At 52.3% G+C, this 25,522-nt stretch overlaps 1 protein-coding gene across 3 annotated transcripts in view; it reads left to right on the top strand.

Moving 5' to 3' along the window:
* Positions 1-25,522, top strand: part of SIPA1L3 (signal induced proliferation associated 1 like 3) — a 238,772-nt gene that overhangs the window by 152,739 nt on the left and 60,511 nt on the right. For all 3 annotated transcript variants that reach the window (XM_062176109.1, XM_062176107.1, XM_062176108.1), the window contains exons 5-10: positions 4,303-4,491; positions 5,308-5,482; positions 8,451-8,554; positions 11,754-11,911; positions 18,127-18,703; positions 23,966-24,240. In XM_062176109.1, coding sequence (XP_062032093.1) covers positions 4,303-4,491; positions 5,308-5,482; positions 8,451-8,554; positions 11,754-11,911; positions 18,127-18,703; positions 23,966-24,240 — 1,478 coding nt within the window. The remainder of the gene's footprint in view (positions 1-4,302; positions 4,492-5,307; positions 5,483-8,450; positions 8,555-11,753; positions 11,912-18,126; positions 18,704-23,965; positions 24,241-25,522) is intronic.

Genomic DNA, 25,522 nt, shown 5'->3' with positions numbered 1-25,522 from the left:
CAGAGGATTAGCCTGTTAAGCCACGGCGCCGGCCGTGTTTGTCTTTTTAACTGAGAAGCACCAAGTGCTCATTGTTAAGAATTTAAGCAATATGTAAGTGTGCAAAGTAGAAAAGGGGAAGTTTTTAGTGAGGAAAGCAAAGGGACCTCAGTTTTGTCCATTAAGTACATTGTGTATGTGGCATACGCCGTTAAGATAATCTCTAAGGAAAAAAACAAATTGTAAAATTTGTTAGAGGTTAAATTTTTTAAAAATTCTTAAGTATTGAATGTGGCTTTGTATACACTTGACACGTGTCTGCAAGTAAGAGCGGCTAACATGTCTTGAACTCTCAGTGTATGACGGATGTTGTGCCAGGCAGCTCTGCAGGGATTATTTTATTGACTCCTTTCAGTGCCCTGAGGTAGGCATTCTGAGCTCCATTTTATCAGTGAAGTAACAGGTTCAGGGGCTGATCGTGTGGCTCAGTGGTTTAAGCTGCCACCCACAACACCAACATTCCCTGTGAGTGCTGGTTTGAGTCCCGGCTGCTCTACTTCTGATCCAGCTTCCTGCTAGCATGCCTGGGAAAGCAGCAGAGAATGGCCCGAATGCTTGGGCCTCTGCTATCCACATGGGAGACTCAGATGGAGTTCCTGGCTTCAACCTGGCCCAGCCCTGACTGTTGCAGCCATTTGGAGAGTGAACCAGCGGATAGAAGATGTCTCTCCCTCCCTCTTTCCCCCCCTCCGTGTAACTCTGTCTTTCAGATAAATAAATCTTAAAAAGCAGGGCAGATAAATTAAGCCATTTTTTCAGGGCTACACAGCTAAGGAGGAAGTACATCTGGGATTCAAACCCAGCCTGGGTGGACAACTCCCAAGCAACCTTCAGGAGAAGTTCTTGAAGGGTGCATAGACTGCACAGCACAGAAAGGCAGGGAGTGGGTGGAGATTCACTTGGGCAGGTAGGAGCCCCCTTGCTTGTACAGCGCTGTGTCCCTTTCACAGCTCACTTGATTTCATAACCTGCAGTGAGACGATGCCAGATGTTACTGGGTTCTGAGCCAGAGAGCTGCTCCAGGAAGAATGGACTGGAAGTGGGGCAGGCACAAGGAGACCAGAATGAGGCGGCTGTCCAGGTGGGAGATGACAGTGGACATGACCAGGTGGAGACAGAGCTGGCCACTCAAGATTTGCTAGCGCCCTACTTATCCCCAGTGCAGAAGGAAAAGCTGGGAGCTTTTCAAGTTGTGGGCATTGGTGAAGTTTTCCAGTCCGTGTTGTCCCTTGGCCCCAGCAGAGGGCGCCGTGGGACAGTGTCAGTGGGACAGTGAGCCGCTGATCCTGTTGGTGCTTTAATGGGAACCCACAACCCTGGGGCCACCCACATTGGCAGGACAAAGCACCTGACATCATTGCTGTTCACAATCCGTTTCAAAACTTCCTTGCCTGTGATAAAAAGAGATTTGTTTTTTAATTACCGTGGCCAAAACGGGGAACTCCCAGCCCTGAGATCATTTCATTCCTTCCGCACATGCTTCTTGCCCCAAGTCCTGTTTAGAGAGTGGGCTGTCTGCTTAGAGGCAAAGTCTGAGCACATTTTCGCTGTCTCCTATGTCTGTTGACTTAGGTGAGCGTGTTTGGGGAGTCAACAGTGATCTCTTCAGTGTTTGAACCATTGCTCCAAGTGTGTTTTTTGGGTGTATAACAAGCCCCTGGGGAAGAGATTTTCTTTGTGATATTCTAGACCCCCTGGACCTGCTGTGCCTGGCCCAGGGCGTGGCATGACCCGGTGGCCAGCGCACGTTGTGACCGGAAGCATAAGCTGATGCTAGTGGGGACATGAAGCCACAGGGCTCTCAGGACTAGCAGGGTGTAAATTGGTACAGCCACTTGGAAAACAGTTAGGCAGTTCAGTACATGTGAAGATTAGCACGCCTGGTGACTTAGCAATTTCTCTCCTGGGTATAAACCCAAAGCAAAATGTGTTCCTGTGCACCAAGAAATGCTTCTGTGACCGTCCCTGGCGGCACTAGTCACAGTTGTCAAATACTGGAAGCAACTCGGTGCTCAGCAGTAGTAGAGAGGATTAAACCTGTGGTGGCAGAAATGTGGGCCTCTCACGACAAAGTGGAGTCTCGTGCATGTGGCGTTAAGAAAAGAAAGCCAGCACGCGAAAGGATGCAAACGGCGTGAAGCGCAGAAGCAGGCGGGAACCGATTATGGTGTTGGAGTCAGCGTGAGGTTGTGCTGGGGAGGAGGGAAGGGCCGCAGAAGGGCTCCGTGGGGCTGGAAAAGCATCTCTTGACTGCGCAGTAATTACCCAGGTCTTTGTTAGAGGTTCTGTGGCCATGCACAGATGGGTTATGCACTTTTATATGTGTGAATGAGACTTCACGGCAGAAAGAGAAGAGGTCATGAGCTTTGGAAAACTCAGGCCTTCGTTGGAACCCTGCTTCGGCCACTTGTCAGCTATGGAAGCCTTGGAAAAGGCACCAGCCTCTTGAAGCTTCAGTTTGCTCCTCTGTAAGGCAGAGAGAAAATCTCCCCTGGACCTATGCATATAATTAGATATTACTGTAGTATCTGGGTACAGTGCCATGAGCTGTACTTTCAGAAATGGGAGCTGTTATTAAGGTACATCAGTTAGAAATTTCCTTGACAGCAGACCTGATCCTCAAACAATTAGGAGGTTATTTTAATTATCTAATAAGAATTTTGGAGGGGGCAGCTGGAGAGGGGGAATTCGCCCTAGAAGTCCTCACCAAGCTGAATTGCCCTTGCTCCTTATCTGGAGCTGATCACATGACCAGCTATTGGAAAAGCTTGGCAAGCAGTATCGGAGGAAGGGCACTGAGGGAGCCGGGACTGGCTCGGCCTGAAGTTTTCCCTGCAGGACTGCATGTCAATCACCCGAGAGGAACTTCCTATACGTGTGTGTGTGTGTGTGTGTAGGTAGGAGGGTACTTCAAAAGATTATGGCAAGGTGGGATTACAAAATAAGTTTAGGGCCAGGAATCGTGGCTCTGCGGGTTAAGCCACCACTTGGGATGTCCAGTCCTGTATCAGAGCGCCAGTTTGAGTCCGGTGCAGCTTCCTGCTAATGCCTCCTGGGAGGCAGCGGATGAGGGCTCAAGCACTTTGTCCCTGCTGCCCGTGTCAGAGACCCAGATGGAGCTCCAGGTTCCTGACTTCAGCCTCGCCCAGCCCTGGCTGTTGCAGACATTCAGGGGGAGTGAACAGGTGGATAGAAGATCTCTCTTCCCCCTGCTCCCACCTTTCCTCTCTGTTGCTCTGCCTTTCAAATAGATGAAAATAAAAGCAAATAAACATTAAAGAAATTAAAAATATAAGTTTGAGGGTGGCACTTGGCCTAGTGATTAAGAGACCAGTTGTCGTGCTCACATCCCACATTGGAGTACCTGAGTTCAGTTCCCAGCTCCAGCTCCTGATTCCAGCTTCCTGCTGTGGAGACCTTGGAGTCAGCAGTGGTGATGGCTCAAGTAGTTAGGTTCCTGCTACCCACATGGGAGACCTGAACTGAGTTCCTGGCTCCCAGGTTCGGCCCCTGGCCACCTTTGTGGGTATTTGAGGAGTGAGCCAGCAAACGGGAGCATTCTGTTCACCCCCACCCCTCCATGCCTCTCAAATAAAAAATTGTTTTAAAAATTTGTTTATTTTTAAATCCATGCATGGGAGTGCATGTTTGGTCCCCAATTCAGACCAATTGAATCAAAATCGCTGATGTCGATTTGGAAACTGTTTGAAAGCCAGTGCCACAGTGAAGATTCCAGATACCAACAGCCAGGACAGGCAGGTGTTTTACATGGAAGTTTATGGTCATCTGTCTATAATACAGTGTGGCACCGAGAGCCCATCTCCTCGGGGAGCCTCTTAATTCCTTTTATTTTCCATTACCTCCTATGCCTCTCCTCCATGCCAGTGTCAGCTGCGTGGGGATGTGGGACTTGATCTTGTTCGCTGCTCCTGGAGTAGGACTAACGCTAGGAGTCACTCAGCCAATACACGTCGAGCGTCTGCAGGTGTTTCACATGCATTGTTTCATGTCATGCCCCCAGCACCCTTTCTGTCGCCATTCCCATTTCACAAAAGAGGAAGTTGAGGTCAGAAACATGAAGTCCCTTGGTCAAGATCACACAGCCAGGAAGCAGCAAGTCAAGTCCTGGCTCAGACCCAGGTCTTCCTGACCGTGCAGCTTCCAGCCATCACATGTCTCTTGGCAAACCGGACCCCCTCCTGAGCTTGAATCCCTCTGTAGGTCCTGAAGGCCTCCTAACCTTCCCTTGTCTCCCCTGAGCAGCTCATCACCCTGCGGGGCTCCATCCTGGAAGACGCCACGCCCACAGCCACGAAGCATGGGACTGGACGGGGCCTACCGCTGAAGGATGCGCTGGAGTATGTCATCCCTGAGCTCAACATCCACTGCCTGCGGCTGGCTCTCAACACTCCCAAGGTGACGGAGCAGCTCCTGAAGCTGGACGAGCAAGGGGTGAGTCAGGGCCTCTGGCGGGAGGCGCCGGGCAGTGACCTCAGCCCCACTCCTGCTGCCTCCTTCTGTGTTAGCCACTTTTTTTTTAAAACAGAAACTAACTCCTTAGGATAGTTTCAGCCGAAGTCAGGGTGGGGGCTGGGGGTAAAGGTATCGTAGCAAATTCTAGGAGCTCCAAGAGCAGGAATGTGCCTGGTCTTAGGAAGTGCCTGGAGATGAGACAGCCACAAGGTTTCCACATATGTGTGCGCCTAAGTACACGTGTCTGTCCTCTCCATCTCTGCTCTCTCTGGCATCTCCTGCAGCTCGCACATTGTGAGCATTGTGGTTAGAAGTACAGCCACATGTACATTCCAGTTAGCTGATTCTGAGTCGCAGGCCAGCCATTGATCAGCGTAGAAGATCACATGTCTGTCCATGGTGAGTGACCAGGTGAATACCTAAACAAGCATAGCTATTGGGGGCCTACCCCTCCCCTAAAAAATGTTAACTGAGCCGGAGCTCTCCAGATGCTACTGTTGCAGACTCTCAGCCAGTCCCAGTCCACCTCCGAGAGCCACTGCCAGCTGCCCTCCACCCGCCATAGATAGGAGAACAGGCAGCATGGGCACCTGGTTGTTCCTCTCTGGAACTGGAAGGAGGACAAGGGACAACTGGGACAAAGCCCCGACACCTGTTTCCTTCCGCTGGCTGTGGCTCTGAATTCCTGAGCGGTCCTAGCAGCTCCCAGAGCTTAGCCGGCAGAAAGAGCCTTTGTTCCGTGCCTGCGGCACGTCTGCCCGGCCTCTCTCCATAGAGCTGTGCTTGCCTCTGCAGCTCTGCCGGAAGCACAAGGTGGGCATCCTCTACTGCAAGGCAGGCCAGAGCTCCGAGGAGGAGATGTACAACAACGAGGAGGCCGGCCCTGCCTTCGAGGAGTTCCTCTCCCTCATCGGCGAGAAGGTCTGCCTCAAGGGGTTCACCAAGTACGCTGCCCAGCTGGACGTCAAGAGTAAGTGGAGGCCGGTTACATCACAGGGAGGCGCCACCATGTGCCTGCCCTACCCGTGGGCCAAGGTTAAAAGGCCTGGCAATACCAACGGGAGGACCTGGGGCACTGGGAACTCTGGCTGCAATCAACACAACCGTCCTGGAAAACAGGGCAGTACGTTCTAGGAAAAGCTGGAGCTACCCCCCATTCCGCACTCTGGGAATTGCACTGCTGGACGTACCCTGTGTGAGCAAGCTGGTGCCCACGCACCTGGAGAGTGCCAGTGTCTGCAGGCAGGATGCGGGCCCTCAGCAGCCCGGATGAGGGCCACGTCCTGCGTGTCGTGTTGGACAGCGAGTCTCAGGAGAGTAGGTGCTGGGTGGTGCCTTTTACGTAACAGTTATTTAGCAAGCACACCAACAGTATGCTTCTGGGGGATTTGTTCTTATTTAGAGAGCTCTAAGGATGAGCGAGGGGGTGATAGACGGCAGTGTGCAGGCTGGTAGTGGCTGCCTCTCCGGAGGGAGGGTGGCTACTCCGGAAAATGCTGCTCACATTGGAGCTGGTGCCGGTCTGTCTCAGGCAGGCGATGGGACACACTCTCTGAGTGTATCTATGGATATGAGTACAGAAATCTGTGTAGGATTACAATTCACAGTAAGTTGTCATGGCGGGTCGGGGTGAATGGCAGCCGTGGATGTCACAGCTCCTGTGGGATGGACTGCCAGTGTCCTTGCTAGTGAGCTGTTCTGGGGTTAGAATGCTCCAGGATGGCTTAGTCACTTGCTCTTCCCCAAAATTTGGCAGGCCTCAGTTTGCTCGTCTGCGGAATGGAGGCCTAGGTCACAAGACTGACCTCAGCAAGGGGCGCGTTAAGTAGGTGCCTGTGTCTGCCACCATCGTCACCTTTGCCCACTCTGTCCGAAGAGGCAGCAGGAAGAATAAACGTGTTACCGTGCTGTTCGCTGGCCTGGCGATCTACCTCTACCCCAGTCTCCTCGCCTGTTAAGTGAGGGTCATGGTGGTGCGTGTCTCAGGAGCGTGGTGAGGGTTCACACAGATGGCAGTGATCCAAGTGTCCTAGGCCTTCGCCCTGTGCCGGGGCTGTGAGGACTCTGCAGGTGTGAGTGCTGCCCCGGGGGTGCTCATGTGGTAACTGACCCTGCCCAACACCCTGGCACCCGGGAAGCCGGCAGGTGTGGGCGCTGACCTTTATCATTCCTGCGGCCAATGCCACTTCCTTCACTAAGCACAGGCAGAAAAAGGAAAAGAGGCTGTGGCGTCGCCCTTCCCCATAGCCTTGCCGTCCTCACTGGGTGACGTGAGGGTCTGATGCCCAACACGGGGCCTTAGAGAAGAACAGCACCAAGCAGACCCCAGCTGCAGCCACGTGGGTTCTGTGGAAGCAGATTTCCTCAGAGGACACTGGGAAGCACAGTGCCCCAGGCAGTCTCCTCAGCCGACAGGCAGGGATGCCTCTGGCTCCCAGCCTAGCGCTGGCCCTGGTCACCCGTGGCGTTAGTGTCCCTACCTGACGCTGGAACACTACGGACACAGATCTGGGGGCCAGCGTTGTGGTGTAGCAGGTAGAGCTGCTGCCTGCAATGCCAGCACCCTGTATAGGCACTGGTCTGTGTCCTGGCTGCTCCACTTCCATCCAGCTCCCTGCCAACGTCTTAGTAAAGCAGGTGGAAGATGGCCCAGGTGCCTGGATTCTTGCTATGCGTGTGGGAGACCCAGAAATTGTTCCTGGCTCAGCCCTGGCTGTTGGAGCTATCTGGGGAGTGGATAGAAGATCTCTCTGTCTATAACTCTTTCAGATGAATAAATCTTTAAGAACAAAAAACAATCAAAAAACAAAAACCCACTAACCTGGAGTCAGTCAGCCTGGGTGCAGACTCCGCCACTCGTTGCAGTGTGACCTTGGCCGAGGCACTCCCTCTCTGTGTCTGTGTTGCCTCTAAGTGTGGAGTCAGTAGTCAGGTGTGGCTCTCCCTGATCACAACCCCTGCTCCTGAAGGTGACTGGTGTCCTCAGTCCTTATGGTTTTGCTGCTTATGGATGCATCCCTACACAGTCCAAGTTGTGGGGTCTGCCTGTAACGTGAATGAAATCCTACCATATGTGCTTCTTGGGGTCTGGCATCTTCCATGCAATGTTATATTTGTAGCAGTTGCCCATTGCAGGCCTGACTTGCTCCTTTTCCTGCTAATTTTCCACCCTATGAATATACTGCAGTGTGACTATCCATTCTTACGATTGACATGTGAAGATTCTCATACCTGTGTCCCAGGGCACATGTGCACGATGTCTTCAGGCTATGGCCCTGGAGGAAGTGCTGAATTATCAGAGTGGCTGCACCACGTTACACCCCCAACTAGCCACATACAGGGCACATGGCCCCATATCCTCACCAGCCCTTCATACCATCAGACTTTTAAATTTTTTTTTATCAATCCGGTGGTTGTATATTGGGAGGTTTCCTTTTTAGCTAAACTTAACTTTAAAGATTGGATCTAAGGAACCGGCTCTGTGGTGTAGTGGGTAAAGCCACTGCCTGCAGTGCCAGCATCCCATATGCATGCTGGTTTGAATCCTGGCTGCTCCACTTCCAATCCTGCTCTCTTCTGTGGCCTGGGAAAGCAGTAGAGGATGGCTCAAGTCCTTGGGCCCCTACACCCGTGTGGGAGACCCAGAGGAAGCTCCAGGCTCCAGGCTCCTGGCTTCGGGTCGGCCCAGCTCCAGCCATTGCTGCCATTTGGAGAGTGAACCAGCGGATGGAAGACCTTTCTTTCTCTCTCTCTCTCTCTCTCTCCCTCTCTCTCTTTCTCTTTCTATGTAACTGCCTCTCAAATGAATAAATAAATATTAAAAAAAAAAAAACAGATTTGAGTAAAAGCGTCAAGTGGAAAACTAGCACAGATGGTGTGTGGGACATGGCAGAAACCCATGGGTTTTGGAAATGTTCTAACTGGTGTCTCTCTCTCAGCCGACTCCACGGGAACCCACTCCCTCTACACGACGTACCAGGACTACGAGATCATGTTCCACGTCTCCACCCTGCTCCCTTACACCCCCAACAATAGGCAGCAGGTCAGTGGTTTGCACCTGATGCATGCTTGCTCCCCAGGCGTTCTCCTCCCCTGTGACTGTTGGCTGTCCAGCACTGGCTCTCTCAGCACTGTCCTGTGCATCAGATGAAGGCCCTTGGCCTTGGAGACCCTCCGTGTACGTGGTCACTTCACCTGCGGCTAGAGGTTAGGCCAGATGTGGAGTGACGTCTGCTCGGTGCCAGTTTTTCTTGCTACTCTTTGGCCTCCTGCTTGACCCTAGCTGCCTCAATCCCTCTCAGGGGTCTCTGAGTCATCTCTGGTTTTATGAAAACAAAGGATGAGTCACTCAACATTAGTTTGACTACAAGTGGCAGAAGCTCAAACTGGCATGAGTGGAAAAAAAAAGTGGATCTATTGGGTTCTGGGAGAAGACTAGCTTCAGGTGTGCCTGGATCAAGGGCTCAGACAGCATTGACAATGCTGTCCATTTCTCACCTCTGCTCTTCTCTGGAGTGGCTTTGGTCACAGGTCCTCCTGAGTCATGACAAACATGTCCCCTAGCAGCCATGGGCTCCCCTGCCACCAGCGTAGCCACTCCAGGGGAGAGACAGGTGTTCCTTGCAGTTGTCCCAGAAATGTTCCTTTGCTGAATCTCATTGGGTCACCCACATGAAAATCTCTTGCCTGGGATGGGGATAGAATGGGCTGACCGGCTAAACCTGGGGCCTGTGTCTACCCCAGAGAGGGTGAGTGCAGGCAGGGAGGTGTTTTCCAAAGAGGATGGATGTGGGTCACAGAAGAGGAAGGTGGAGCGACAGAAAGGCAAGGATAGAAGCCCCCACTGCCAGTGTGACCCAGGTCCTCCCCTGGACACATCCCAGCATGGGGTCTAGGGAACCGCTCTTCCTAAAGTCTAATGAAGAGAAACCCCACAGAGTGTTGACAATTCAGGAAGTGAATATTTGTTCCTGGTTGATAAAAGTGATAGTATAGATTTTGTAGGCCAAAATGGTCAAATATCAGCAATTTTGTAAAACTAACCTGGTAGCATGCTATTAAGAGCATTGGTCTCCAAGTTAGACTAGAGTTGGAGTTCTTTCTTTGCCTTTTCCTAGCTGTGTGGCCTCAGGAAAGTGACTTCTCCTCTCCGAGCCTCAGGCTCCGCCATAAACTGAGCTGAACGGTCATGCCCGTGTTCTGGGCCAACACCGAGGAAGGTCCATGCTCTCATACTTGAAACTGGAGCGCGAGGCAGGGCCAGACACACAGGAGCGACGCAGGAGTGGGGCTGTCTCCTGAGTGTTTGGGTTGCCTGATGGGAAAAGTTGGCTCACAGAGTGCAACAGAAGTGTGTTAGAATCCTGGCTGTTTCCATCGCTGCCTGACTGAGAACAGATCATTTAATCATACCTCACAGGGTTGTTATAAAGCCTCAGTGAGGTTGTGCATGTAAGTTGTAAATAGTTATAAAAAGTCTAGTATGGGATCTGCCCCAGTAAGTAAGTACTTTATCTAGTCCTTTCATTTAAAGTAGTTTAGAACACACAAAGAACAAACAGGAGGGGCCAGCATTGTGGCACAGTGGGTTGAACCATTGCCTGCCATGTGAGCACCTGTTCGAGTCCCTACTGTTCTACTTCCCATCCAGCTCCTTTGTCATATGCCTGGGAGGGCAGCTGAGAATGGCCCAAGTGCTTGGGCCTTTGCTGCCCACATGGAAGACCTGGATGGAGTCCCAGGCTCTTGACTTTGGCCTGACCCTGCCTCAACTGTTGCAGCCTTTTGAGGAGTGAGCCCTAGTGGGTGTAAGATCTTCCCCCTGTCACCTTGTCTCCCTCTCTCTCTCTGTAATGCCACCTTTCAAATAAATAAATCTTAAAAAAAAAAAAAAAAGGAACTAACAGTGGTTAAGATACCACTTGGGATGCCCACGTCCAATATATCGGAGTGCCTGGGTTCAAGTCCCAGCTCCACTTCCAATTCCAGCTTCCTACTAATGTGCATTCTGGAGGGCAGCAGGTGATAGCCCAAGTACTTGGGTCCCTGCCACCTATGTGAGAGACTGGGTTGAGTTCTGGGCTCCTGACTTTGGCCTGGCTACTTGTGGGCATTTAGAGAATGAATCAACAAATAGAAGATCGCTCCCTCCTGCCCCCTGCCCCCTGCCCCGGCCTATCAAGTAAATGAAAATAAATTAAAAAAAAAAAATGAAAAGCAAAAAGAAACAGCTCAGTAGTGTGAGCTGAGCTTCTCCCTGTGTCTGGCTGTTTCTCTGTGAACTATCTCATTGAGAGCTGCGTGGGACACCTCTCTGTGGGTCTCCTGTTGCCCACGTGGATTCCTTGACAGCTGTGTGAAGATCGAACCTAACTACAGACATTGGAATCTCAGCCGATAGCACCAAGGAGACATCAGTGTTCCTCAGAGACTGACCAGCAGGGGAGAGAAGGCAGGGCTCCCCTATGCCAGAATAAAGCCCCGGCTGCCCTGACCTTCTCAACTCAGGTGTCCAGGGTGGGGTGGCAGGCGAGAGCTGGCCTTGCTGCCTGCAGGCCTCTGGGAGGCTGAGCCCTTGTCCACCAGTGTGGCTTTGAGCAAGCTGGAGACCGCAGGCCATGCTCTCCTTCAGCAGACTCTGCTGACTAAGCACCGCCTCCTGTCTGCCAGGCACCGTTGTAGGCACTGAGGGTGTGGTGAGCAGAGGGCAGTGCGCAAAGCCCTGTCCCTGTCCTCATGGGGCTGACGCGAGATGCACAAAGGGAGAGGGGAATACACTGTGTTAGTAGTAGGGACAGAAAAGTGGAGGTGGGGAGTGCCGGGCAGCGCTTAGATCCTGGAGGAGATGGTCAGAAAGGCCTCCACCGGAGGGGACGGTTCAGCAGAGATCCAAGGAGTGAGGGGGGACAGCCAGTGCTGAGGCCTTCAGGTCAGGCCTCCTTTCTGGCGTGTTGGAGGCGCAGGGGGGCCAGTGTGGGGAGGAGCATGGGCAACGCAGTCACGCAGGGAGTGGTGGTGGATCGCCTGGGCTGTGCTGGGCCTTTGTCCTTTATCACGAGTGAGAGGGATTCGTGGGAGGCCTTTGCCCTAACGCGGCTCCTTCCTGGGTTCCTCCACGTGTGGGGAACAGTGGGGGCCCGGAGTGGGAGCGGGGAGACAGTGAGCAGCTGCTTCAGGGTGCAGGCAGGGCCCCAGAGCCAGCCTGTGACGCCTTCCTCTCCCCCCTGGTGCCCGTTTACCAGCTCCTGAGGAAGAGGCACATAGGCAACGACATAGTGACGATCATCTTCCAGGAGCCCGGAGCGCTGCCCTTCACCCCCAAGAACATCCGCTCGCACTTTCAGCACGTCTTCATCATTGTCCGCGTCCACAACCCCTGCACTGACAGCGTCTGCTACAGGTACGCCCGCCCATCCCGCGTGCACGCCGGGCAGCATGCAGAGGGAGCACGCAGCTCCTGGCTGCCTCCTGCACTGCCTGTTAGTAGGGGCGGGGGCTCCCAAGTTCTGATGTGGAAACCACCAGGGATTTGTATTTGCTTGAAGTCTTTCATTGCAAGTGACAGAAAACCCACCTAAGTCTGGCTTAAGACAAAAGTGCAGTTGTGTCTGTTGGTGCTCAAAAAGTGACAAGGTTAGGAATGACTGGATCTGCTTCGTTTTCCTAGACTTTGCCTTATTTCCTGGCAGCTGGGAGCTTCTTAACATCCTATCTGCAGCAAATCCAGCAAAAAGAGGGCTAATCTTTCCCCAGAGCTGAAGCAGAAACCCAAGAACGGAGCTAATGGACCTGGTTGGAATCAGGTTCCCATCACAGAGCCAAGTGATTGTCCAGACTGGGCACCAGGCCACCAGGACTGAGAGGCACAGGGGTGATCAGGTGGAGGGATGGGGACAGGGCAGTCAGGCACTGGAGATGGACCCAACCAGGGAGGTAGAATTGAGGACTTTTTTTTTTTTTTTTTTTTTTGACAGGCAGAGTGGACAGTGAGAGAGACAGAGAGAAAGGTCTTCCTTTGCCATTGGTTCACCCTCCAATGGCCACCGCAGCCGGCGCGCTGAGGCCAGCGCACCGCGCTGATCCGATGGCAGGAGCCAGGTGCTTCTCCTGGTCTCCCATGGGGTGCAGGGCCCAAGTACTTGGGCCATCCTCCACTGCACTCCCGGGCCACAGCAGAGAGCTGGCCTGGAAGGGGGGCAACCGGGACAGAATCTGGTGCCCCGACCAGGACTAGAACCCGGTATGCTGGCGCCGCAAGGCGGAGGATTAGCCTATTGAGCCGTGGCGCCAGCCAGAATTGAGGACTTTTAATTAACAGGGGGCTCATACCCATGTCCTGCATTCTGCATCTTTGTTCCATATCCTCCCCCAGCCACAGTGAAGTCCAGGAGAGGGGCCGGCCCCAGAGAACAAATGGGAAGCCCTCAGTGGGTGGGGAGGGAGGCCAAAGCTGTGGTCCTTGGAAACCATCCCGTGAGTAACCCAGGCCCAGGCCACAGTGCAGACTCGGGAACAGGCTGAGCTGTGTTATTTTCCAGTTTTTGAGAGTGGCCTGACCCCCAGCCACCCCACCCAGGTGCCTTCACGGAGGCAGCGGGGTCAGCTGTTTCCTGTGCATCGCAGTACCTGATGCGCAGACAGCTGTGTGTTCCGTTTCCTCTTCCCCCATTTCTGCACACACGGCAGCCTGTCGTGCACACTGTTCTGCACCCTGGCTTTGAGGGCTTTCCACACCAGTACACAACATGCTTTTGTATTCTTTCTGACTGCTTGATACTCTACGCTGTGGACACGTCCTGCTTCTGCTCAGTGCACACGTTTCCAAGCTGCCGCTGTAGGGTGCATTTCTGGAGGTAGAGGATGTGCCTGTGTGCACTGGTGGTCTGGGTGCAGTTGCCAGAATCCACCAGTTTCTTCTCTCCGCTGGGTGTCCACATAGCACTTGCAGTGGAGAAGCACGGGGCTGGGTGTGCTGCCCACTGGTTGCTGGGAGCCAGCACACTGGGTAGCGGGACCTGCTTACAGGTAAGGCCCCAAGCTTGAGGCCTGCTCTCCCCCAGCACTTTTGTTTCCGGGACATACAGGGGTCGCTGCAGAGCGTCCGTACCTCAGGCTCTGGGTGGCACTGAGCACATCGGCATGGTGCTGGGCTTCAGAGGGGCAGTCTTTCTCAGCGGCTGAGAGGTAGCCCTGGTGAGGAAAGGTGGGAGACGTTCTCACACACACCCCACCCGTGGAAAAGGAGGCAGCCCTCTTAGGTGTCAGACATGGGGGGTTGAGTTGGCCTGGCTGGACCCTTCTGCCCGTCCTCCCCACTCTGTCTGCCCCTCTCCAACGTGGTGGTGGCCTCCTACCTCTCCCAGCCTGCTCTGCGTGGTCTCCAGGGTAATTTCTTCTTATCTGATGCACAAACTTTTCTTGTTTTTTATAATCTGACTTAAAATGGTTTTTATTATGCAATATTTTAAACCTTCTGAAAAGTGCAGAAAATAATGTAACAGACACCCATGTGCCCACCACCAGATTTAACAGATGTTAACATTTTGCCTCATTTGCTTCAGCTCTCCCTTTTTTTTTTTTTTTTTTTTAAAGAAAGAAAATGTTAGCGATAGAACCAAAGCTGCCCCTCACCCACTGCACTTCTCTCCCTTCCTTCGTCCTGGCAGCCACTCTCAGGACACACCCAGGCCCGTCTGTCCCCTGTGGGAGGGAGCCATCTGCAGATTGCCAGGCCCCACCCACCCCAGTGTGACCTCCTGCCCCTCCTTGCTCCCAGAGTCCCCCCAGTGGATTCCTAACTGCCCTTCGGGGCCAAGTCAGATGTACCTCTGACACCCTCCAGTGGTCCTTACCCTCCCCACGTGCTGTTGCCCACACACTCTGTCACAGCACTCACCACACCACGAAAGTGACTTCTTACGACTTGCGCCTCCCATGAAAGTAACCCAGTGTCGTATTTACCTTCGTTTTCCTGTCATGGTGCAGTGCTTGGCACATCGTGGGCCATCAAGGCATTTTAGCTGGCTGAACAGATGCCTGGCCTGAATATTGTAGGCACTAAGAAAATAATTGTTGGGTGAATAATTGTGAGTGTTCTAAAAATACTTCCTGAGCTGCGATGGTCAGGGGACCTGGTGGTCACACCCTTGCCTAGCTGCGTAAGACGTGGCATCCTGTGCGTTGGGTCCCATGTGGTGCTACATGGCATAGCAGCAGCAGTGGGGAGTGGGGGGTTGCCGGTGGATCGATGGATCGTAACAGCCCAGCCCCTCCTGCTGGGAGGGGAAAGACCAGATGCTCTGAGTGTTCAAAAGCCTTCTGCAGTTTGCAGTTTCATAATTCTTGAAATCCTGAATCAGAACTGTGGGAAAAGCCAAACCTGTCACTCTTAAACAGCCAAGTGCTGTATGAAGATGTTGCAAAACTCTTCCCATCCACGCAGCACAGTCTGACCATGTCATTAATTGGAGGTGAAGGATTGATGAGGTCATCTCATCCATCTCCTGCCCCGGGGCAAGGCCACGCCCCCAGAGCTTTCCCTGGAGGAACATTGGCCTGGTCTGTGTAGCCTCTGCGGAGTGTCTGCCCTGGGAAGCGCCGTCTGCCACTAAACTTGCTCCCACTCTATGGTGCTACAGATTTCTTTCTTCCGGGTCTGTGCAAGTTGAAATCATTACTTCATACTGAATACCTGAGGGGTCTGGTAGACCTGGGGGGTACCTGCCCACGTGGCACTCCTGGAGTATGAAGCATCCCTAAACAGAGACTGAGCCAGAGTCTGACCTGTCACATGGGGGTCACGCAGTAACCCCCTCCCCGGTCTTCTCGCATATTCTGTTCTTTGTAAGGTCACCACCGGTTCTTTGCAGATTGCCGGTCTCTGGGTCAGTCTCTCCACCTCCATCATCCATCAGGGTCCCAGCAAGAAGCAAGTGCCCTCACCCAAGTGTGTAAGTGAAGTTAATGAATAGGCTGCTAACAGAGGTGTGGCTAGGTTATGGAGCCAGTGTGGCCGAGTGAGGCATCCAAGGGCTAGCAGCAGCAGGGAGCCACTTTTGCACCACCCAGCTTGATAGAGTGAGAAGAGGGGTGGGGAGAGAAGTTTCTGGAAGCCGATAAGGGAGTTGAGGCTATGAGTAAGGGACTCAGGACCACAGCCCAGCAGGGAGGAAAAGACAAGAAATAAATGTAGTGACCACTCTCCTCCTGTGCTTCCCACTGGTCAAACTCAGCTGGAAGCCGGAGGACCCGAGAGCCACGGAGAGCTTCCTTCCGAGCCCTGAGCAGGCCAGAGCATGGCAGATCTCAGGGGCCAGTGGACAGTTCACCACTGATCAGATGTTTCAGTGGTTGCTGCCCTCCTGCTAAGGTTGGAAGCTGTGACACATTCCCAAGGTCTGTGTGGCCCTGCCCCGGTTAGCATCCTGCTCCGTGTGTGTGGGTTTTGGCCCGTGGCCTCAGCTGACCCTGTTGTATGCCCTTCCTCATCAGGCCGTGGCACACGCCGTGCCCTCTGCTTGCATTGCTCCCCCCCACCCCCACCACCTTCCTCTGGCTCCTGCTCAGCCCTTAGAGCTCAGCTTAATTGGCACTTCCTCAGCTCTCCCAGATGCCAACCCAAATCCGATACCTGTTCTTCTGTTGTTTTGTCATTACTGTCTCCGTCTTTGTGATTTGATGTGTGTGTTCGCTTGATGTCTCTCCTGTTAGATTAGAAGCTTTGGGAAAGCAGACTCCTGTGTCCCCAGTGTCCAAGAGAGCAGGTGTCCAGGAAGTGCTTGTCCCTTTTGTGGAGGCGGGGACAGAGAGTCAACCAAACAGGAACAAGCATTGCATTGTGCTCAGGCTCCATGGGGTATTTTTAAATCGGCATTTTAAAAACCATCCTGAGGTGGGCACAGTGGTGCAGGGGGCTGAGCTGCTGCTGGGGATGCCCGCATCCTCGGTCGGAGGGGAAGAGTCCCACCTCCAGTCCCACCCAGCTGAGAGGCAGCAGCTGATGGCTCAAGTAGCTGGGTCCCTGCCTCCCACGTGGGAAACCCGGATGGAGTTCCTGGCTCCAGCCTGGCCCAGCCTGGCCCAGCCTGGCTGCTGTGGACATTTCAGGGGGTAAACCGGATGATGGAAGGTCCACCTCCTCACCTCTCTCATCTCTCTGCCTTTAAAATAAACAAATATACATGTTTAGAAAATAAAACGATAACACCAAATGGGAGGGGGGAAGAATCCTACAATAGGAGAGAAGCGGTAGGAGCTCTTCCTTACCGCCATACTCCCAAGTTGAAGCATTTATTAAAGATGAATACAATACCTACAGTACTTTAAGAAACTCTAACTTCCTGCTCAGTCGCGTGCCAGGGCTCATATCATGCCGCCTTAGTGGCATCTGCCTTCGCCTGTGGGTGAGGCTCTGGCAGGTGCCTTGACCTTTCTGCTCACTGTCAGAAACCATCTGCCCAAAGGTCATTGGGTCCCAACTCGCTTTGGCCATGAGAATGTTGCTTCCAAGCCGCTCGTCAGATCTCTAGACTCAGTTCATCAACAGCTCTCCTCCCAGCTCAGGGCTGCTTCCACCAGGGAGCCTCGTGCGTAGGGAGCCTCATCACCTCCCCCGTTTCTCCTCCTCCCAGCTCTGCCAGCTGCCAGGTTCTGACTCATCCGTGGCCAGAGTGCAGGGAAGAAAAGGGGAGCCGGGAAGTACCACTTGCACTGTGGCGGCAGCTAGCTGGGCTCCAGGATCTTGTAGGCAGGGGACCGGACCCAGATCTCCTCACCCGAAGGGCCACCAGGAGGCCTCTGCCCAGGAGGGTGGGGGAACAGGGCTCACCTCCTAGTGGGTGATGGGGCTCAAGGATTTTGGGATACAGGCTCTTAGATAATCTCCTTTTTATAAATTAGCGGAGTTGCTGTCTGATTTCTGACTTAATGGCATCTCTGCCAAAACTGAAGGAAGAAAAGTCACATGGTAACTTCCTATTATAATGAATTTTCACAATAAGCTTGTTGAGATGATTTAGAAAGTGTATTAGTGGTATATAATGTTAGAAAGAACTAAAGTGCGCCAGAGTGGTAGGGCAGCTGGGCTCTGGCTGAACTTTGTTCCAGGTGTCCCTCATCCTTTTGGAACCAGCAGGCCACCTGGGGTCTGTTCATCCCATGGTAATGGCAGGAACATTGGAGCCAAGCCCAGCCCTTCCCACACATTTCAAGTCTTTGCTTGAAAGCTGTTGGCCAAATCATGTCATGTGATCAGGCCCAAGTTCACTGGGCGAGGGATGTACCTGTGTACAAAGGTGGAGAGGAAGGAGTGGATTCCCACCAGATTGAAATCTAATCCACCACACAACCGGCATGCGTGCGAAACAGTAACAACTGCACTTGAACTATACTCAGGTCATTCTCCTTGACGTCTATGGGTGTTCAAACATCTATATAGAAAGTAAAAATGTACAAGCTTGCCTGAGGGTTGTTTCTAAGCTTCTAATCTAGTTGGAAGCTTTCTCAGTAGATGTGCATTTCATTCTTCAAGACGAAACTCCCTTTGATCATGTATTTTCTTCCTAAAAACAGTCTCAGTGCTGTTCTTCCCACTCTCAATGATTTCTCCCTCCTCAGTATGGCTGTGACCCGATCCAAAGACGCTCCTCCCTTCGGCCCCCCGATCCCCGCTGGAACCCCCTTCCGCAAGTCCGACGTCTTCAGAGACTTCTTGCTGGCCAAGGTGATTAACGCTGAGAACGCTGCGCACAAGTCCGACAAGTTCCACACCATGGCCACCAGGACCCGCCAGGAATACCTCAAGGACCTGGCCGAAAACTGTGTCTCCAGCACGCCCATTGACTCCTCTGGCAAATTCAACCTCATCTCCCTGACCTCCAAGAAAAAGGAGAAGACAAAGGCGCGGGCAGGCGCCGAGCAGCACAGCGCGGGGGCCATCGCCTGGAGGGTGGCAGCTCAGGACTATGCCCAGGGGGTAGAAATTGACTGCATTTTGGGAATTTCCAATGAATTCGTGGTGCTCCTGGACCTACGCACAAAGGAAGTGGTGTTCAACTGCTACTGTGGGGATGTCATTGGCTGGACCCCAGACTCCTCAACGCTGAAAATCTTCTATGGACGAGGGGACCACATCTTCCTACAGTCCACAGAGGGTTCTGTAGAGGACATCCGGGAAATTGTACAGAGACTAAAGGTAAGACACAGCTCAGCAGCGATCCCTGTGGTGGGGCAGGGGCTTTGGGGACCACTGAAGTACTTTATGTAGACCAGTCAGGTGGGCTGGCACACTGATCAGCCCAAAGAGGCTCAGAATTGTCACATCCCTGCAGCCTGGGTTCTGTGGGGAAGGTTTGGACCAGGAATCTGAGGCTTTCCATGTTAGCATTACCTTGGAAGAATAAAAGACCTACTTTTTAACCCAGAGAGTTGCCAGAAAATATATATGTATGCTTACATAAGGAATGTGAGAGTGTTGTCTAGAAGATAAAATGGAGTGGAAAGGTTCTAAACCAGTAAAGAATAGGGCAGAGGCAGGCATGGTGAAGATAGAAGAAAGTGTGATAAACAAAACTTGAACTTAAAATTCTATGGCAGGCGTAAGTTCTCTGTCTAGTAATCACAATAAATGTGAGTGGTTTAACTTCCCTATCAAAAGACAAGGACTCAGTTGGATAAAAGTTTTACCCTGGGCTGGTGCCGTGGTTCAATAGGCTAATTCTCCACCTTGCGGCACCGGCACACTGGGTTCTAGTCCCGGTCGGGGCGCCGGATTCTGACTCGGTTGCCCCTCTTCCAGGCCAGCTCTCTGCTATGGCCTGGAGTGCAGTGGAGGATGGCCCAAGTGCTTGGGCCCTGCACCCCATGGGAGACCAGGAGAAGCACCTGGCTCCTGGCTTTGGATCAGCGTGGTGCGCCGGCTGCAGCGCGCTGGCCGCGGCAGCCACTGGAGGGTGAACCAATGGCAAAAGGAAGACCTTTCTCTGTCTCTCTCTCTCACTGTCCACTCTGCCTGTCAAAAAAAAAAAAAGTTTTACCCTGAACTCTTGGTGACCAGCTCAGACTCGTGCTGTTGGCCAAGCCAAGAGTGACAGATTGGTAACAATTTAGTTGTTAGTGACTGCCTAAATCCTTGTACAAAGAAGTACTGAGGTGGCCAGCACCGCAGCTCACTTGGCTAATCCTCTGCCTGCAGTGCCGGCACCCTAGGTTTTAGTCCCAGTCGGGGCGCCAGATTCTGTCCCAGTTGCTCCTCTTCCAGTCCAGCTCTCTGCTGTGGCCCGGGAAGGCAGTGGAGGATGGCCCAAGTGCTTGGGCCCTGCACCCGCATGGGAGACCAGGAGGAAGCACCTGGCTCCTGGCTTCGGATTGGCACAGCGCACCGGCCGTAGCGGCCATCTGGGGGGTGAACCAACGGAAAGGAAGACCTTTCTCTCTGTCTCTCTCTCTCACACTGTCAAAACTCTGCCTGTCAAAAAAAAAAAAAAAAGCACTGAGGCTACCCCCAACCCCCGTGGGAAAAGATTGTCTAGTCAGAGATTGCCTCCACAGGGAGTTAGCAGACTGGCAGGTCATGCCTGCTAAATAGAGAAGAGAGTGAAACACAGTTGTTAACATCACAAGTTCTAGTGTTAGAAGGCTTAGCTTCAAGTCCTGGCACTGCCTCCTACCATCTGTGTGCCCTTGACCCAAGTTATTTAACCTCTGTGCAACTCAGTTTCCCCAACTGAAAAGTGGGAACAAGAATCTTTCTACTTAAGGATTGGATGAATTACGTTGCCTAGACAAGCTTACCTGACTGGGGCTGTGGCTTCCCAATGCCACTGTCACTGGTGCTGTCCTTGGCCTTCTAAGCCGCTAAAGGACACATGGCAGTGAACTCTCTCCTTGTGAAGTCCTCCAGGGCAAGGATTCCCCACCCTCTCCTGGCAGAGCTGGGATTCAAACCCAAGCAGGCTGACTAGATACCCTGGGCACCCTGAACTAACCCCATCACTTCATTTGTTAATGGAACAAGTTTTATTATGTGCCTGGCCCTGGGACACAGTGGTGACAATGAGCCAAGGCCTGCCTTCATGGGGCTCTCATCCAGAGCAGATCTGGAATGAGCAATTACAAGTACAGAGAACTTAAAAGGAGTGTTAGGGATGCCAGGAGAAACGATTGCAGGCAGCTGGATCGGATGAGCAGAGAGTCTTAAGTCCACAAGTTGGACACGTCCCCTAGTTAGTTAACAGCCAAAGCTTAACATTTAGATTTCATGCAGATCTGGCTTTCTGGCTTCTTTTGAAAAATCGAGAGATCTAGCTCTACAGGGCCCACATTTGCACAGGACAGGGGTCGGCTGAGTGGGCTGAGGGAGTCCCCATTCGATGAGGCACAGGTGCATCATTTGGCCATGCGTCTTGGCTGCCCACATCTCTTGTTTACATTGCCTGCCAAGCACCCAAGCTGGAAGCTGGGCCCAGGAAGCTAGGGAGATGCTCCCAAGGAATTGAATTTTTTTTTAAAGATTTATTTTTTTATTTATTTTAAAGTCAGAGTTACACTGAGAAAGGAGAGGCAGAGAGAGAGAGAGAGGTCGTCCATCCGATGGTTCACTCCCCAATTGGCTGCAACAGCTGGCCAGAGCTGCGCCGATCCAAAGCCAGGAGCTTCTTCTGGGTCTCCCACGTGGGTGCAGGGGCCCAAGGAGTTGGGCCGTCTTAGACTGTTATCCCAGGCCATAGCAGAGAGCTGGATAGGAAGTGGAGCAGCCAGGACTAGAACTGGCACGCATATAGGATGCCGGTGCTTCAGGCCAGGGCATTAACCCACTACGCCACAGCACTGGACCCCCCAAGGAATTGAATTTCAAACTAAGACTGGAACAGTGGTAATTGTCCTGGTGAAGAATGAAGTATTCCTGACTTTTAAGGAAGAGAAATAAATTGCTGAAGTAAATGGAAGGGAAAATGACCCAGGGAGCAGCAAAGCAGCTGATTCAACAGTACAGCAGCCAAGAGCGAGAGGCGAGGGCCCATCTCGTCTGTGACCTGGGGCAACAGCTCTACCCTCAGTTTCCTCATCTTAAAATAATCAAATGAGAAGTATCCACCTTCCAAGTGAGATGCCAGTGAAATTGGGTGTAGCAGGAGCTTACCCCAGGGCCTGCCTGGCACATGAATCGGCCCCCAGGAAGATAAGTTTTACAAGGGGACCTGGGGCAGTGTGTGCAGGTCATAGCAGAGGTTTCTTTGAATTGGTTGTGTGTTGGGTGTCATAACTGCTCCCTGTCTCCTTTCTGGAAACTTGTGAATAGCAGAAATGGTTCTCCATGTGTGGCTTCCTTTGATTTGCTACAAAAGTAAAGGAGACAGAAACTTCAAGACACAAGAGACGGAGTGGCTCTCCCTCATCCAGAATGATCCAGAGCAGCTGTGGTAGGTAGTTACAGACTGAACTGCTGAAACAGAGACCAAGTAGTTGAAATATGATAGGAGTTCTTTCTCTTTGAGGTCGTGCTCCGGCTGGCCAAGCCTGGCAGGGAGCTCTTGTCGCTTCCGTCTTGGGTCCTTGTTTCCGTTGTGTTGATGCAGCTGAGTTTTGCACAAAGCTGAGTCACTTCTAGCACAGTCCTGTCTTCAGGGAGGAAGAACACAAGAGAGTAGAGGACAAGCGGTTTTAAGAACATGATAGAGAAGTTCCATCAACCATGTCCTGTTGGCCAGAACTGAGTCATACGTCCATCCCTAGCTGCAAGGGAAGCTGAGCGGGAGAGGGGAGAATGGGTGATGGACAGCAGTTGGCACTCCTGGCCTCTGCCGTGTTTAGTGAGCTATTACCCACACTCTGGGCCTCTGGAAGTCTAGACCCTTTCGTGACGGTTCCACAGTGGCCCATAGGATAGGAAAGAATGAAAGGGCCAAAGGACATCTCTGTGGGAAAAGACAGGATTCTTTTATAAAATGCCTTTTGGGCCAGGTTTCCCCTTCCTAAATTCTCAACATCCAAGTCATGAACCAAACTGACTTGGTGACCTGTTCAAGGTAAGTCCTTCACATCCAAACCCTTACTTCTCACCACAATCAAGAATGTGATTGATCTGATTGCAAGGAATATTTCTGTTGTGTTTGTGTGTGTATAGATGTGTGAGTACATAGTGTAGTTGGTGACAGAAAATTATTTCATATTTTGAGTGGTAGTCAGAAAAGTTTGAAAGCCAGCACTCTAATAGATCCATTCAATAGTGTAATTCCCAGTCTGAGAATGACTTCTCACAGGAAATTAGAAGATTGCATGTGGTCTTCCCATCATGCAATTTTGAGGAAAGGCAGGCAGATCTTGATATAATGTAACAGCCATAGCTTGGTAAATTCATCCTTTTTTATCCCAAGAAGAAGGAATCACTAATGGCACGCTGAGGGCCTGAGGCTTCTGTTCATTAGGTCCCGTTTCTTACAGTGATACGTTGTCATTGGGAGATCTCACAATGAAGCAGGGAGCAGTGGCAGGCAAGGCCCTGTGCCACCTGGTCGGCTCCCCATTGGAGGAAGATGAGAGGAGGAGACGGGGAGGGGGCTGTGCCTCCGGGAATGGTGAAGTCAGGAACGCAGCACGGGGCGTTGACCCATGCAGCCAGACAGTGCTTCTCCCTCCCACCTTGGATAGTTGTGTCAGCCGGGATCCAGTATTAATAGCTTAATACAGCAAAGGTCAATATCCTGCTCACGCGACATGTCCATCCTGGGTGTAGCTTGGGGGCTCTGCACTCTTAATGTGAAAACCTTAGCTGTCCCAGTAGCCACCATTGTATAGAAGAATACTGGTCTCCAGCAAAGGGAACCGGCACTCAAACACCCTGGCCCAGGGGACATGCCAGTTTCACTCCTAACTCGCCCACCTGACTACATGGGGGTCCAAAAGTGCAGCCACAGACAGCAGAAGGAGAGACATAGGGACATTTGAAGACTACAGCACATGGCCTCCTGCTGTGGTCTCTGCTCAGTTCTTCTCCAGAGATCAGGAACTGCCGCTGAGACCAGGTGGATGCTCCTCCTGATAGGTTGCAGTCACCTGGCTCAGTAGATGGAAGTCAGCAGGTGTTTGGACGGAATGAGGTGATCAAGGGCAGACATTCGGCCTGCCAGTTAAGATGCCTGTTAAATACCTACGTCTCCTCTCGAGTGCCTGGGTTCAAGTCCTGACTGCACTCTCAATTCCAGCTTCCTGCTGATGCACATCATGGGGGACAGCAGGTGTTGGCTCCCAGCGTCAGCCTGGTCGGGCCCCAGCCATTCTGTGTGTTTGAAGTCTGATCCAGTGGATCAAGTGCTCTCTCTCCCTGCCCTCTGTTTCTCTGCCTCTCAAATTAAGAACAAAATGGGATGGGGGTGAGGGTAGCCGGTATCTGACCGGGGCCCTCCAGAAGTGCTGGTCCTAACTGCTTCTGAAGTTCAGTCGTGCGTATTCTCTGCAGGTGATGACCAACGGTTGGGAGACTGTGGACATGACCTTGCGGCGGAACGGGCTTGGGCAGCTGGGCTTCCACGTGAAGTACGATGGGACAGTGGCTGAGGTGGAGGACTACGGGTTTGCCTGGCAGGCCGGCCTCCGGCAAGGCAGCAGGCTGGTGGAAATCTGCAAGGTGGCTGTGGTCACATTGACCCACGACCAGATGATTGACCTGCTGCGCACCTCTGTCACCGTGAAGGTGGTCATCATCCCCCCTTTTGACGACGGCACACCCCGGAGGTAAGGGCACCTGCCCGGAAAGGAGGGAGCTGGGTGGGCGTGCACAGCTCCAAGAGGATTGGCCCGAGGCCTTGGCATAGTGGCCTCGGTGGAGGGGCCAGACAAGCCCTCAGTGATAGTGGCGGTGTGTGTGTGTGTGTGTGTGTGTGTGAACGCTTATTGATTTTTTGCTGTGTGCCGCTTTGAAGTCAGCTTGCACGTGCTCTCCGCTCTCATCTCCACAGTCCCGTGAGGTGTAGGTACCTCGTTGCTTACATTCCCCAGGTGAAGTGCACAGTGTTAAAAGTCTGTTCTTGCCCAAGGGCACACTGTACTGCAGGTCATTTGTTCATCACAAATTAATGGAGGCCCTACTCTGTGTAAACTCCACTCGAAGTGCTGTCAACAAAGCAAAGTGCCTGCTGCCTTGCAGTTTGTGTTCTACAGGGAAACGGATGTGTGATATAGGATCACCAAGTCTGAGAAGGAAATTGAAGCAGGGTGGACGGCCGGGCTTCCGCGTGGTGGGAAGGCTGCCTCCAGGGTGGGCAGAGAAGGCTGCAGGAGGCTCCCTGGCAGAGGCAGCCGTGTGGTTTTCTGAGCCAGAGTTTGTTTTCATTTTTTAATAGAACATTTCCAACATAATTCAAGTGTAGAGCCGGCTGGTCCTCCATGTCCGCGGGACCAACCACAAATCAAAAATATCTGCATCTGAACTGAACATGTTCAGAAACTTTCCTCATCATTATTTCCTAAATAACACAATATAATAACTGCTGCGTGGCATCCACATTGTATTAGGTATGATGAGTAATCTAGAGGTGATACAAAGTAAGGGGGGATATATATAGGTTATATGTAAATACTATGCCATTTTATATCAGAGACTTGCGCACCTGCTGACTTTATCACCCAGAGGGGTCCTAGAACCAGTCCAAGACAGATTTCAGAGGATGCCCACTCTGAGCCCCCGGTTCCACACATACCCACGCGTGGCCGGTTTGTTTTGTAATCTCAACTCTGCCACCCTCAGGCTGTGGATTATCTGGAACAGTCCCAGTGCTTACACTGTATCTCTGCACAGTAAAGACCTTTTCTTTTTTTATTACACCAAGAAAATTTGATAATGATTGCTTAATATCATTTTTTTTAATTTATGTATTTGAGGCGCCAGCACTGTGTCATAGTGGGTAAAGCTGCCGCCTGTGGTGCCAGCATCCCATATGGGCGCCGGTTCAAGTCCTGGCTGCTCCACTTCTGATCCAGTTCTCTGCTGTGGCCTGGGAGGGCAGTAGAAGATGGC

This window comes from Lepus europaeus, chromosome 19, assembly GCF_033115175.1.
Source record: "Lepus europaeus isolate LE1 chromosome 19, mLepTim1.pri, whole genome shotgun sequence".
NCBI classification, from domain to species: domain Eukaryota; kingdom Metazoa; phylum Chordata; class Mammalia; order Lagomorpha; family Leporidae; genus Lepus; species Lepus europaeus.
Note: the sequence above shows the minus strand (reverse complement) of the source record. Positions and strands in the feature narration are given on the sequence as shown.